The sequence below is a fragment of the Rhipicephalus sanguineus genome, chromosome 2, assembly GCF_013339695.2.
Source record: "Rhipicephalus sanguineus isolate Rsan-2018 chromosome 2, BIME_Rsan_1.4, whole genome shotgun sequence".
NCBI lineage: Eukaryota > Metazoa > Arthropoda > Arachnida > Ixodida > Ixodidae > Rhipicephalus > Rhipicephalus sanguineus.
The window spans coordinates 45,370,727-45,386,179 of NC_051177.1; the positions used below are offsets into that span (position 1 = coordinate 45,370,727).

The window sequence follows — 15,453 nt, forward strand, 5'->3', positions numbered from 1 at the left end:
GAGGCATCGGAGGCTTTCGACTTAGAATGTACGCATCGCAGTTGCGCAGTCGTTAAGCATTTAGTTACAACCACGTCTGTCAAACTTCTATTCACATAAATTCTAATGTGAGTCAGTTTTGCTCTACATCGAAGACAATCTCATACTTGGTTTCACGTACACGTGAAACAATGAGGGGACATATCAAAGGTAGTGCTAACAGATCGTCTGACGTGGTCGCCTAGCTTAAACTACCGCGTTGATACAACGAATATACATAATCCGAAAGTGCAACAATAATATAAAGGTATATAAAATAAACATATTGTACCGGTAATACCAACGTGTCATCACTAAGAAGACGCAGTAACATATTGGTTTATGTTTGCAAAATGACTTGTTGCATAGCGGCAGGCTGCATAGCGGCAGACTCCAGGTTCATTTAGACCAGCTAGAACTCTTCGGCGCGTGCTTCACTATAAGCCCACGGGCATTTTTACGTTTCAGGCCCATCAATATTGCAGCTTGCGCGACGGTCAGAATCGAACCCATGACTTTAAACTCAGCAAAGCATGACATAGCCAGACGGCTACCACGGCTGGCCCACGCGCAACGTGACCTCGTTGAGCGCTGTTCACATCACACTAGACGTGGACAGTAAGTCAATTAGAGGGCTGGTTTAGAACGTGCAACCGAATCGGAGAGACCCAATGTACAAGTTGCTGCGGACGCCACATTTACGTCCCATTCACAGTATCCACAACGGCACTGCGCAAGTGCATAATGAAATAACGTGCATCGACTTTTCGCCTTGTCCTCTGTACAGATTCTGGCTGCCTCAATAACGCTGTGTCATTGTCCCTATAACCTCCTACATTCATGGAGTAAATAAGAAATCTTTGTACGTGGGATGTCGCTGGAGCCAACTATTCGACTTTTTTTTTTTATTCATAGAATAAGTTATAGAAGAAGTTAAAGATGGAATAAGTCGCAAGCAGAAACGTTAAGAAGCTAGCCACACGAACAGATCGCTTCTGCCAAGCACAAAGTCACGCAAGGCTGGGTCACGGCAGAGATGGTCGGCAGCTAGCTGGTCCTGGCTTGGCTAGGCTTTTACCCTCCCACCTCTCTCTTTACCACCCCTTGCTATACTGTAATATATACGTGGCTATTCGTGCTCTCGCGAAGAAAACTTTTCTTTTTTGCCAGGAATTCATCTCTTTCTCTATCTTTATTTCTTCCTCTGTACTCGTTCTCTCACTCATCAGAGTTATTGCACCCCACGCCGGAGAAATGGGCGCACGTGTTCTGGAAGCGGACAAAAGACGACAATGAAGAAGAGAGCGCGTGCTGGTTCATGATGATGATAGTTTTCTATCTACGACACGCGACCAACCTCGAGCACAACAGCCCTGCTGTAAAAATTGAATATCTTGCAGAATAGAGCAACGAAGCGACGCGGAGCGACAGAGAACACAAGGACACACCGACTAACCAACCTGTCCATTCTGTTAAAACTATTGCATGACGAAACTACATGTGCAAACAGACGGCGCAAACAGGGCTTCATACTTCGAAATGTGAGGCTTATTGAAGAAACGCAGTAATTCAAGCGCATTACCAGCTGTCGAATTGACGTCATACTCGCAAAATGGAAACCAGTGTTTGACGAAGCCAAATCCCAAAACCACGACCACTCGACTTTAACGACATAAGATGACGGGAACTAAGCTGTGAGCCATCGTTCTGCCAATTTGTGGCGCTTCACCTGCATGCCTGCCGGCATGTCTGTTACGTATATACTGACGCCTCTATAAGGGACAATATGAACTGCTCTCAGTTTTTTTCCGACGTATATAGGCCTGTATAGGCGTGGGCGTAAAGACCGCCAAAAAGCTCTTTTCCGAGGTACTCAATCTTTGCCACGCTCAGTACTTGGCCCATAATTGTCACCGTTAGCCTCATACCTGTCAAACAAAGAGGCTTTGTCGAGCCGCGGCACGCAGCCGCCCTCAATGTTGCCCCGGAGGCATTTTCCGTTCGCTAAGAGGCCCTTCAGAGGACGTAAAAGACAAACCAGAAGGAGCCACCCTCGTCCTATGAGGCCCGCGAACAAAAACAGGAAGAGAAAAAGATAACAATTTACTGCCGAGGAGCAAAATTTTTCTCGTTACCTCCTTCCGCGCTTTATCTCGGGGAAAAAGAGCTGCTTCTGCCACAGCTTTGCTTGTTTGCCACGAACGTGTATAGTCTCTTCGCGGTGGTTTTAAAAGGCTGCTGGCTCGAGAAAGCTTTAACACTTTCATTTCTGTTTTCCTCTCAATTTCTTTCTTTTCTCTTTCTTTTTTTTTTTCTTTTGCGTGCTGGCAACTGTGACTTGTTCGTTCGCTGAAAACACCGGTCTTTGCAAAATGGAAGGCGATATGGCTTCGTCACTGCCTTTTTCCGGCAGAGCTTTCTTATCGTACTCGAGACGATGTGCTTTTATCTCCAGATTTTTTTTAATAAAGAAGGTTCCGTTTAAAAACTGCTTTTAGTGTGAAGTGCTTAACCGAAAGAAGATGGTAAACTTTGCTCGAACTCCGCATTAAGCACCCGACTTTTTTTTTTTTTCAAATTAAATTTGCCCTCCCTATTCGCAGGTCTAAGTTGGTAACAAAGCTGCTTGAATGTGTCTTTTCGATTTTCTTTTACTCTTTAGATTTTCTTTCGTTATTTTCGCATGAGAAGGCGGTGTTCATTTAGCGATCCAAATTCCATCGTCAGTCCAGTTTTCAACTGTCCCATGCTCTTTCTCACGGTCACTGCTCTGCGGAATATCTAAAGAGAACATCAATGATACACGTGATCGTGTAATCTGCCATGGTGTTTCACAAGCCACAGGGGCGCAGCTCGGAGGCTTGTTGTTGTTTTTTTTTTTCGAGGTGTTCAACCACCCTCTATGTACGTTCGTGCGTGTGTTCTTGTGTGTGCGTGTACATATTATTCAGGGCAATGATCACGTGGACGCAGCTGCCCTATCCGCCCACGATGGCGTCAGCAGTGCCACCATTCCGCTATCAAGATCTGATGCAGCAAAACGAATGACTTCGTGTGCTGGCACCTCATTTAGCGTTGTACCTGTGGATTTCACCGACGGGATCATGATCTTCAATTACGTATCCTATCAAACCTATCACAGCGGGATTCTACCCTGCTGATCCGCCTCAGGCTTGGAGTGGCATTCTCGAATGCATATTCATACGCTCCTGGAATTGCTGATAGTCCATTCTGTGCACTCTTCGGGTGCAGGGAAATCATCGCGCACCTTCTCTGTGAGCGCACCCGCTTTAACGCCCAACGAGCAGCCCTCTCAGCCGCGCTAGGTCAGCTGGACAATCGTCCTCTGACAGAAAACAAAATTCTAGAGCACTGGCATACCCGGACGTTAACGCGAGCAGCTATGAGGGCGCTGCTGCGGTTTCCTAAAGAAACAAGACTGAACGACAGGTTGGGACAGTTCAGTGACTACGTTCATGCGTTGCTCTTAGGCAGTGCTATAGGCATGACTATGTAGTCTAGTTACAGACTTTCTCCTTCTCTTTCATTCTTTCGTACCTCCTTCCCCCTTCCTCAGTACAGGGTAGCCGACAGGATATTTTTCCTGCTTAACATCCCTGGCTTTCCTCCACCTTTATCTCTCTCTCTTCGCATGCATGATATAAAAATTTGGGGCAGCTGCGCAACAGTGGTGCGAAGACTGAGGAAACAGCGGATCTGGTGGCCTACCCTTCCTCATTTCCCTCCTCCTCAGTCTCGCTTCCCTTTCCCACCCTTTGCTTACTATACAATACGTGGCTGTGCTATACTTTACTCTCTCCCTTTCCCCTTTCCCACATCGTCACTCTCACTTCCCTTTCCCATCCCCTTGCTATTCTATACTATACAAAGCTATGCTATGTTCTGCTGGCGTGCCTGGATAGCCGAGTGGTTACGATACTTGCCTTCGAATCGTGGGCACGCGGGTTCAAGTCCCACCTCACCAAGAATTTTCTTTCATCAAGAATTTCTCTTTTTCTCTTTCACTCTCTCTCTCTGTACTCGTTCTCTCGCCAATCATAGTTATTGCATTGTACGCCGGAAAATCGGTGCCCGTGTTCTAGGAGCGGAGCAGAAGAGGAATATGTGGACTAAGAGAGCGCGTGTCGGTTCAAGATGTTGATAATTTCTGTTCAGAACTACACAGCGAGCGTAAGCAGCTCCGATGCTGAAATTTTGGAGAGGTTTCAACCCCCCCCCCCCCTTGTCCTGCCTACGCCAATGATAAGCCTGTTGGACTACGTGACTCAGCACACGTTCCAATGCGTCGTAAGAGGCCGCCCTGTTTTTCCAGCGTGAGGGCGAATGTTCCCAATGGTATACTATCGAAATTAAACCGCATAGTCAAAATAAGCACGCAGCGCTTCCTGTCGGGTGAAAGCCACTGAAAAGGGTAGCTTGCCGCTGCGACACCGTTTGCGTCGCGTGTCGTGAGACATACGGACATAGGCAGTGAGGAACGTCATTAGAACAAAGACGGCATCGGATCCCATATAAATGCAAATGGCATCGGCATTCCAAATCAGCTCGCCCGAATGTCAAAGGAACCACGAGTCTGTATGTTTGTTTTGTACCGCAGAAGGGAAATCAGGTCATAGTTCTCTAGTTTCTAAAAATATCTCTTCTTAGTTTTCGTTCTTTTCAGCTCTATTTTCGACTACTTCGAGGTTCGGCGTGCATCGTTGATTTCTCGTCGGATATATATGGAGATATATATATATGTGGAGATATATATATATATATATATATATATATATATATATATATATATATATATATATATATATATATATATATATATATATATATATATCGTGCCCGCGTGACTGGGCTTTGTGCGAACTTTAGTGTTCTTGTGCGAGTGGAGATTGTACCTTCGTGTTGCGTTATGTGTCAACATAATCCGTGCCAGTGTGACTATTTTATGTCAACTTTAGTGTTGTTCTTTGCTCAAACTTTATTTCGTGTCATCTTTAGTGTCGTTGACTCGTTGTGTGTGCAGACTTCATACTATACTGACTTTTTTATGGCTTGGCCGACTTACACGAGCTGACTTTAGGTAATATTTTATGCAATTTTTCTTCCATGACTGAGGTCTGCACTAATCTTATTTTCTGTGAAATGATGTAGGTGGTGCTATATGAAAGCGCCGACATCTTCTAGACAACACATAGAAGTAGAGAACGTTGGGCGAGTTGGTATTGCATTCCGGACTGCATTTTGCGCAAAAAAACACGAACACGAAGGGAAACGAAGGGTAGACAACACATAGTTTTAAAAGTGCACTTGCCGTTTTCTTTTGTATATATATATATATATATTTGTGTGTGTGTGTGTGTGTGTGTGTGTGTGTGTGTTGCTGCACTGAGGAGGTAGCAGAAGACTGCGTGGTTCGGATTGCCAGACAGTCGCCATCTCTGCCGCCTTTGCTTAAGTGTAAATGTATTGTAAACAGGCTTGTTTAAGCAACACGTAACGTTGCTGGTGTAGGTTCGGGGTATGGTAATCTAAGGTGTCGCGCTGCAATGAGCTCTAGGGCGTGGGATCGATTCCCGGCCACCGCGGCCGCATTTCTATGGGGGCGAAAATAAAGAGCACACGTGTACTTAGATTTAGGTGCATGTTAATGGTGGTCAAAATAAATCCGAAGCTCACCGCTACGGCTTGCCTCATAATAATATCATGGTTTGGCATGTAATACCCCACTAAAATGTAATAGTTCTTACGGTGTGTGATGCACTCTGATCTGTAGCCTCATCACAGTAATGCGTACGAAGACGACACACGTTTGTCAGGATCATGTTCTCGGCACTAAGCACACACCGTTACACTCAAGAACAAATAATATTGCGGAGTGTGGTTGTTTTACTTTCTTCTATGACGACCCTCCACGGAGAGTTGTACATAGAACGAGCCTGCATTGAGTCGGCCCTATTTCGCAACGATTTTGTACGCTGTTTCTTGGTTTAGTTTTTTCCAGACAAACCGGGAATTAGCTGGCAACTAGCTAATTACTAGCTGCCAACTAGCTGGCAACTTGCTAGCAACTAGCTAGCCGGTGGGCGGGTGCTCGAACACCCCAAGGAGTCCCAGCACCCGCCCACCGGCTAGCTAGTTGTCCTTCGGTGGGCCGGTGCTGGAACTCCCCAAGGAGTTCCAGCACCGGCCAACCGAAGGACAAAGTGGAAGATAGGGTAACAGGGCGAAAACGATTGCAAAAGAACACCCAGTACACCCGACGTTGCCACGTTGCATGCGATATAGGCCAGACCTCTGTTCCAGCGATGCAAAGTGTATCTTCTGATCGCCACGCGCCTCTGCATACTGTGTCCTTTGTAGCGTGGCAACCGATATCGCGAAACCAGTGTGACCCTCCTCCCGACTCGCTTCACTGTGCCCTGGTTTGGAAATATCCGGCGATGTGTGCGGTAAGGCCAGGCGGGGTGGCTAGCCACCGTGTGCATGCTGCGCGACTGCCACAGTGGTCAGCCAGCAAGGCCGATGGCGCTTTCTGGGAAAGTATAGAAACAAAGCTTCCAGAGAGCAAGCTTTCGTGCGGTTAGGGTTGTAAAGGGTGAGGTAGGGAGGGTGATGCGAGCTGTGAAAGTCACTTCCAAAGTGCTCTGGGTGGCCGTACAAGCGCTACGGCGCTTTGCCGCGGCGTCGGGCCTGCAACAGACCAGTGGGTTGAACGCACGGCGTGAAGCGCATTTCAGAGTGGGCCGTCAACTGCGCGCAGCGCTGGGCCTCGTATTGCGAGAACCCCGCGCGCGGCCAGTGAATACAAACGCACTCCGCTTCTGCTACGCTTTGTACGAACGCCGGAGGAAAGCGCAGCGTGGTGAGGAGGGTCGTAAGAATCGCGTAAACACATAAACGGACAGCGGCAGGGCTTCGGCACGCAGTAGTTTCGTTTCTATCAGACGTGACGCGCACGTTTTGCAACGCGTAAATCTTGTTTGCGCAGCGTCAGCGCGTAGGCGGTTATGATTTATACATGGGCCCCTCGTAAAGGGCGAGCGCGCGCGCGGTGCCACATGTGCCCACGTTGGTTGTGGTAGTTGGCTTCAGTGCGATCTTTCTGCGAGCAGCTACGGACGATCGGATGGACGTTGTGGGCGACGCCATTTTCTATTGCTTTTCTTTTCTTGCTGGCCTGCCAGAAAGCTCAAAGCCATCGCACGGTCGTTTATAATGCAGGGCTAGGCGTACTGTCATGGTTGTCTCAACTGCATCAAATTGTCTAATGGTTACTTGATATGCGGATGTTGCAAGGCTGCTTGCAAACAATTGTCTTTTTCTACGCATATTGCTGGCTAAGTAGCTTATCTGCCGTTTTGCCGTTTCGAGCCCCGCGCCCTCCCCCCTCCCCATCCCCACTCCAAATATTGGCAGAAAACGAGAATAAAAATTTCGAAATTGGCTTTTATTCAAAGAATACTGTGCAGTGAATATAGATGTAGAAGGTTCCGTTTTACAACGCCTTGCTTTCTATTCTGCGTATAAAGGGAAGGGGGAAATGCATAAAAGGTAAGAATTAGAGAAATGTCAGTCGGAAAGACATGTTTGCGTATACTACGGCGCCTTACTGTGACAAAGCATAGTCGGGAGATTAGGCAATGGAAGATTGGAGATGATGTGCTCCTGCTTGGTACGTTGTACCAGCCACTTCCCATGTAAAGTGCACAAATATGACGTCAATCTGCAGACCCTCGCGGCTTAAGCTTCAGGAACGGGCGTCTGCTTTGTACTTGGAGCTGTGGATAGCAAAAATAGCTTTACCCACTCACACGGGAGATTACATATGTCAATGTGAATGTGTTTACTTAAGTACTCCACAGTGTCCCTTGAGTTCGCATTTGATTATTGGTCTTTTCCCAAAATAAAAGTTCATTGGAGCAAGTCCTCACAGCTCATCAGCCCACAAAGCCATAAGAGCCCTTCTGGAGAACTTCAACGTGGCTGACTTAGTGCCCTTCGTTAAGTACGTTGCACGAAACCTCTGAACAGTCTAGACTCATGCCCTTCTCTCCCTCTCTCTTTCTTTTACTCGCCCGTTCCAGCTCTCGGATGTAGGGTAGCAAATTGAACAAAGTCTAGTTAACCCCCAGTCTTTCTCGTATTCCTTTCTCTCTCTCTCTCTCTCTCCACTTGCGCTGCATACAGTTATAAGCACCTCTAACACACTACATCCGCGAACAAGTTTTACACGAGTATAATGCATACCCACCGATAGGTCAGTCAAGGATGTCTGTCTCGTACTCTCGCTCATCTCCGAGCCCCTCGTCCGGCGAATCCCTCGCACCGGGTGATAGCGGATTGGCCACGATCGCCGGGGGCCGCTTTCTGGTCGCGCACACCAGTTCGTGCCTCGGTGCACCGGCAGACACGCGGAGTGCGTCAGTCACCACGTCGCTAGCGCCACCTTGTTCTTCCTCCTTGTTCGCGCCGCGGCACGCGCGCAGAGTCCTATACTCGCCACGCAACACGGCCGCCACGATGCCCGACTTGGCCGTCGCCTGCTTCTTGTTGGAGCTCAGCAGGGGAGCCGGACTCCCGGACTGCTCCTCGGAGTTGGCCTGCAGACTGCCGGCGTCCGACGACCGCTGCTTGGACTCGAGCAGGAGCGACTCGAGCCGCATCTGCGTCTCCTTCGCGGCCCGAGGCCCCCTGCTTACAGGCCTGCGCACTGCCAGCAGGCACGCCGAGGCGGCGACTAGGGCGAGGAGCAGAAGTAGGCCTAGCACGATGCCGACTATCTCGGGCGCCGACAGCGCAGCGAGGTCGGCTGAACGCGGTCGCACTATGAGCGTCACGTTGGCCGTCTGGTTGCCAGCGCGGTTGCCCGCGGCGCACACGTAGCGTCCGCTATCCTTGAGCATCACGTTGATGATGGTGAGAGTGCTCGACTGCTGACGGCGGCCATTTTGGCTGGCCCGCAGCAGGTACATCTGACGCCCGAACGATATGAGCGACAGGTTGACGATGACGCGGCTCCTCCAGAGCCACCTGACGTTGGCGGCCGGCAGGGAGTTGATGTCACACTGTAGCGTGGCGTTCTCGCCTTCGACGGCGCCTACGCGCAGCTCGCTGGCCGCCACTCGAGGCGCGCAGGCGAAGTCGTCCGGTTCCAGCTGGCTCCAGAGGCGCCGGGCGAGCCTGGGAGGCCCTTCGCAGCGCGGCGGCACCGAGAGCGGCACGTTGCGTTGATGCATCCACTGCCGCAGGCTGCGCAGGTTGCAGTCGCAGTGCCACGGGTTGTCGCTCAGGTCCAACGAGTGCAGCGGTGGCAGTGTCAGGCCGTCCGGAGGTAGCGAGCGTAGCCGATTGCCGTCGAGTCGAAGTACCTGAAGAAGTGAAGTTCGAGACTGTTGTTTGAATATATACAAATACGTGATTCGAAAAGGTGTCCTCCGAAAGACCACCCATTCAAGAAACTAATAATTACGTCTAGTAACAATGAACTAATAAATTAAGAAATGTTGAAAGGAAAAAGAACTGAATTAATAAAATGCCAAATAAATCAAGGATAGTCTACCACTGTAACGAAAATAAAGACGCATAGACTAACAAGACTCATTCCGCGGTCAGGTTAGTGGCTTTACTTCTGCAGTCAAAGCACGAATTTCGTCCCACAGTATTGATAGTTAAATCTCTGAATTGTACTTAACGTTACCAGCTTAGAAATATAAGTGAAGAGACAAGGCAACGACATAATAGGATATTGCAATAATATGTTACATATTAAAAAATTGGTAGTATATCTTACGTTCTGTCAGCTAGGCAGTGGTTAAGCATTAAAGAGTAATTAACGATAAGAAGCCTTTCAGGTCGCATGGGAAGGTCATGGTTGCAGTACTTATTCGGGTTGTGTTTTGTTCAAGTTCGCTCACTATCTTGTGCCTTATCATAAACAAAACGGACGCTCAACAATACTCACAGGAGCTTCAGCAGCCCATGTTTTTCATTATATAGATGGCGGCCTTTCGGCCCACTTGCTTAATGGAGATGCATATAAAGCCACCAGGCCATAATTCTCCGTTGCCTTCATAAGATTGCGACTAATGAAATTGTGCTCGTCGCTTTCTCTTCTTTTCATTCATTTCTTAACTTTAGAAACATTTCATTACAGTGAACATTCATGTGGCGACTCGGTACCTCTAGTGAATGTAGATCGGCGAAGACGCTCGTTTCGAGCCAGGCCAGCTGACACTGACTGAGCTCGAGCGAGACGAGACTGTGCAGTCCTCGGAAGCTGTGTCCGCCCAGCCTCTGTATGGGATTTGCGCTGAGCTGCAATCGTCGCAGCAGCGGGCAATAGGGCGCCAGCTTGGGAACGGCCGTGAGGAAGTTGTGGCTCAGGTCGAGCTCGACGAGGTTGTTGAGGCCTCGGAACGCGTCGTCCGCCATGAGGACGATGCCGCAGCGCGACAGGTAGATGCGCTGCAGGTGCACCAGGCGCGCCTGCTGGAAGTGACCGCCCGGCAGGGTTTTGAGGATGTTTCCGGTGAGGTTTAGCACTTGCGTGTCGCCCGGCAGGTGCTGCGGCACGCTGCCCGACAAGCCGGCGCACTCGGCGGTGCGCTTGCCGCCGCTCCACTTGCAGCTGCAGGCCGACGGGCAGCTACCGCCGTGCGGCGAAGCCGTGCCTCCCGCTCCCGCGGCGGCGGCTGCCATGATGAGCAGTGAGAGGAGGAGGGCACTCGGAGAGGGTCTAGACGCAGTCTGCCGGTGCATCGTCGGCGAGCCCCCGTCAAGGGACCCAGGGATGGCGCAACGCCGCCGCGGCCATCGGTGGAATACTCGGCCCGGGCTGGCTACATGGCCTCCTCGCTGGAGGTCCCGTCGTCAGCTGCCCTGGTCACCGGATTCGGAGATTTCGCGAAGACCCGTGCGATGCATGGTGCGCCGGACTTGAAGTGTCAGCGGCGCGATGGCTCCCTAATAAGCTGGGTTCGCATCTATTGCTCGTCAACTGCTGTCGGGAAGCGTCCGACGGGGTTTTCATGACTGGATGATTGGAGCACTTGCATGATACCGGAATACACGCTCGAGTTCTTTTGTTCTTGTTTTGTTTTTTTCAGCTCACTCTGTAGAAAGTGCCGGACATGGCTGAGTTGTTTCTTTGGAGAATGTGAAGTCACGGAGCGTCTTCGCCCTCACAGGTCGCTCACTGGAGACCTGAATGTAAACAAATGTGCACAGTGAGATCGTTATTGAGGCCAATCGCCTTTAGAAGTACGAGAAGTTACCAAGCGGTGTTTTACCTTGTGTGAAGATGATACTCGACTACGTTTTATTACCTCTTTATTTATTATAGTATAACAGCTACTGCAAAAGAACCGGAAAGCCTTCTGGCCCATTAAAAAAATTCTCGAACGTTACGCTGGTGCCATGCAAATACAATTGGTGCCAATGTTAACTCGAGAAGATGGTGGAAGGCGCTTGCGGCGCCGTCGACAGATGACGCTATAAATTTTGAATAGCCCCTATTGATATCTGCACAAGGAAAAAAAAAATATTGTACGCGCAAGAAAGTTCCGCGAACTTATCAAATAAAATTTGTTCGGGCTTTACTGAAAGAAAACTTCGCTTTCTTAGAAATCTTTGCTGCTCTCCGAAGTGTAGGAGGAAATGTTACAAATTGATTTGTAACATTTGCTGGCTGTGGTTACGATAATGATTGAACGAGTACGCGGATCCTCCGAATGCGGAATAAGTAGACGACGTTTGATTTTCGTGCTTCGATATGGATATTAAATAAAACTCTTCGCGATTCACGTAACACCACTATCATAGCTCATTACTTCCGGTTACGGCCGATACCTTAACTGTTTTTTTTTTTTTCGCAAGTTACGAAAGAATAATGCATATCGGAGTACAAGCCATTCGTCCAGAGGACGCAGATAACACGGGCGGAGCGTTTTTTTACGACCTTTGAAAAAGCATGCCTACGTGCCGGGAAGCGGCTCAGACGATGGCGGGTCGGATCAGATAGGCACGTTGCAAAGCGGTGCTAACACGTACTATGGCCATCCGTGCGCGCACGAGCGCCCAACACACGTGCTCAGCGGGGTGCTTGCAATAAAAAAAGAAAAGAAACTGGGGGCAGTAGCCCCGACCTCCCACTCGGCAAAGCACGCCAGCAGCTGCTCAGCGGCTCTTTCGGCGCGGAGATATCAGCGGGCGCTTCGCAACGCCGTAAAGACAGAAGAAATGGGCCTCGCCCGGGGTGTGCGCCGCGCATTCACTTTGAATGAAGGTCGCGCGGCGCTCGGGAGAGTGCCGCCCTAGTCAGTCGTTCCTCCGCCCCAAAGACCCCAACCCCTCTCGCGCATCGTCAGCATTGGCCCACTGCGGCTCCATTCTTTTTCGCGCGGCACGGAGCGCTGTCAATAAAACACGAGCCATACGGCGATCAGCCGTGGCGCTTGTTTCACGTATACGTTCGCGGTGCTGGGGCAGCGCATAGGAGTTTGAGTCGCGCAGAGCGCACCTCGCTTTTCCCTGTCTGTCGCTGATACGAACGTAGCACACGGACTCGAGAGCAGCGCGTGGAAAAAAAAGGCGCGATTCAAAAGTGGGGTTACTGCGGCTTAAAAAACAAAATGGCGAAAAAGCTTGACGACCCCGTTCTGGCTGCCTGACTGAGCGGGGGTGGGTTTTCCGTAATTCAAGCGCAGCTCGTACAGACGACGCGCGCTTTTCGCTCGTCTGTAAAAAAAAATATGACAAGGCAAATAAAAGCTGCTGCTATCTGTTTTAAAGGAGCGCACACAGGTCACTCGCCCGTCGCGATGGCATTTACGACTTAGTCCAGTGAGATTTCGATACCTGTTCTCCTTCTCTTATATTTAAAAAGAAATGACGGGGAGGCAGGACCCTCCCTTCGTGTTGTTATGGCTCCGATTCAGTACGCTCGTCATAATAGCAACCTGATGAAATAGACGCCGTGCCTTGTACATCTGGCCGACAAGCCGCGCCGCCCCAGGCACTTTCACTTTCTCTCTCTCTTTCTTTCGTTTTTTTTTACTCCCAGAAGTGCTTACAAGGGGTAAGACGCCCAGGCTTGACTTGGCTCGGCTCAGTCATGCCCTCTCACCGTCTCTCTGTTGCTTCCTCTGCCTCTGTCGTTTCTCTTCGTCCGCTATTTGCCGTCACGTGAGCAAAAAGGGTACGCTGTACCTTTGTGCCTTAAGGGAACGTCGGATTTATCACCCCAGGGGTCCCTCTACGCGCCTAGCTCTTTGCGCACTGCCGTCGGCAGCATCTTTCTATGGCGTCTTCTCTTTCGCTGTATAGGCTTCTGTAGAATTCGCTCGTATATATGCGTATACAGCGAGCTTGGGAGCGAACAGGTTTTGCTCGAGCAGTCGGGCACTAAAGGCGACGAAAGCTCATTCTCACCGGCAAGCCGGTGTTTAAAACAACTCTCATTTGATTGAGAGTTTTGACGTTAGAGCTCGGGAGGCGTGCGTACTATAACGGGGTGCTCCGCGCGCACCCTTAGAGTGCATGAAAACGGGCTCGCTTCGGTGACTATACGACCGTAGTGCGACGGAATACACATTACGGGCGCGACCTCGATCGCGGCTTCACTTGGCTGGGGCCGTACGCTCGCTCGGGAGCAGCTTGGGCGGTATATGCATAGTACACGGGAAGGAAGGTACGCGGTACTACGCGACCTTCTGACTGGGCACGTTACCCCACGCCATCTTTCTTTGTATTTGTTTCGGTTCGCCGTTTCGCGAGAAACTTTCTGATCGAGCCGAACTATTTGATTCTCTGACCGTGATTTGGACGCGCCGCGGTGCTTTACAGCTGGTCGATGTCTAATAAGGCTTCCCCTAGCGGCGCTCCACTCTCTCTCGCCCTCTTTAGGTACGCCTCTCCCGAGCAATCTATGGCTTCCGTGCCTGAGTTTAGAAATGCACTTTTCGGGAAACTGCAGTGGAAAAATTGGAAGCAAAGCAGAGAAAAGAAAATTTAAAGAAAAAATGAAACGAGAGAAATTGCGTAGTCATCGTATACGATGCACGAAAAAAAAACTGTTTTATATTTGGAGTCCGTTAAACTCAATTTTCTTTTACTACTCGGGAGGGCTTCATCTTCCAACGGCCCAACTTCGGCTCGCCTAACTTTACGACTTCTATGGCGAGGAAGATGAAAGAAAACTTTCTCTCAAGCCTAAACGTTGCTAAATCCGGCACTAAGGTAAACAGAAGAGGGTCGTGTTATTTAAATTTGATACCATAGTTGGCGAATGTCGCAATTTCTCTCTTCTTTCTAATCACGATGTGGGCGCTCATGGCAATATAGAAGATTGCGCAGTTGTTCGGGAGATGCTCGTAAATTTCTTTTGTGTTCGTACGTGTTTTGAATCAGCGATATTGCAAGGAAGAGATGGATATGTGCAGAAAAAAAGAACGGGAAAGCTTCTTGCGCGAGAATATGTGTGCTGTAACTTTAATGATGTGAAACTTCCGCACACTGCACTAAGCCTGACTAAGCAGCTGTGCTTTCGCGTTCCCGAAAACTGCATATACTGGTCGTCCTGTGCAACGCCATAGAAATCATCATAGCGTGTTTAATTGTTTGCTTGTTTATTTGTTTGATCATTGGTTTACTTGTTTCCTTATTTGTCTGTCAGTTACTTTCTTTTTCTTTTTTCGTTTGTTTGTTTGTTTGTTTGGCCTTGCTAGACGTGTTAGTTCCTTCATTCGTTTGCTTTTGTATATTTGTTTATGTATTTGCCTGTTACAACATTTGTTTGTTTGTCTTTACGTACACTTAATTTAAGTTAAAACGCACGCAGAACCACGCTCTTCTGCAGCCATTTATGTAGCAATATCAGCAACACAGTGTATAAATCACAACTCCTTATTGCAAAAAAAAAAACAATGATAGCAACGACCAAACCTTTACATTACTCAAACTCATAACCTGTCCGCTACACTCGTAGAAGTTTGCGGTAAAATAGTTTTCGTCTGCAATAACCAGGTGACTGTGCATAATCAATGCTACGTACTGCGTGAAACGAAATAAAAACCTTCAAAAATCTTTCGTGCGAATGCTGTACTGCGGGGTTTCTAGTAAATTGATTTGCAATACATGAACTCTCGTTGTGTGTTCCAAATTGAGAAGCTCACAAAGAAAGAAACTGGAATGAAGGACCATTACCGTCAGGTGGCGTGTTGCCACAAGTCCACAAAAAAAAAATTAAAAGAACTCCTCGGAGGTTGGTCGGCTGTCGATAATGATACAATCGAAGCCGCTAGCGTTGCGTGCTACCCACGAAGGAGCATGAAAATAGCGGAGCAGGTGGTCAAACCCACAGATGAAGATAAAAGCAATTTATTCCGGGTTTATGTTAGAGCCAGGGGAGAACGATCAGGA

The 15,453-nt window shown here is 49.1% G+C and overlaps 1 protein-coding gene across 1 annotated transcript in view; it reads right to left on the reverse strand.

Moving 5' to 3' along the window:
• Positions 1-15,453, reverse strand: part of LOC119382851 (leucine-rich repeat-containing protein 4C) — a 232,277-nt gene that overhangs the window by 15,160 nt on the left and 201,664 nt on the right. The window contains exons 3-4 of the mRNA XM_037650729.2: positions 10,216-11,238; positions 8,288-9,404 (exon numbers count right to left, since the gene is read on the reverse strand). Coding sequence (XP_037506657.1) covers positions 8,295-9,404; positions 10,216-10,794 — 1,689 coding nt within the window. The 5' untranslated portion in view covers positions 10,795-11,238 and the 3' untranslated portion in view covers positions 8,288-8,294. The remainder of the gene's footprint in view (positions 1-8,287; positions 9,405-10,215; positions 11,239-15,453) is intronic.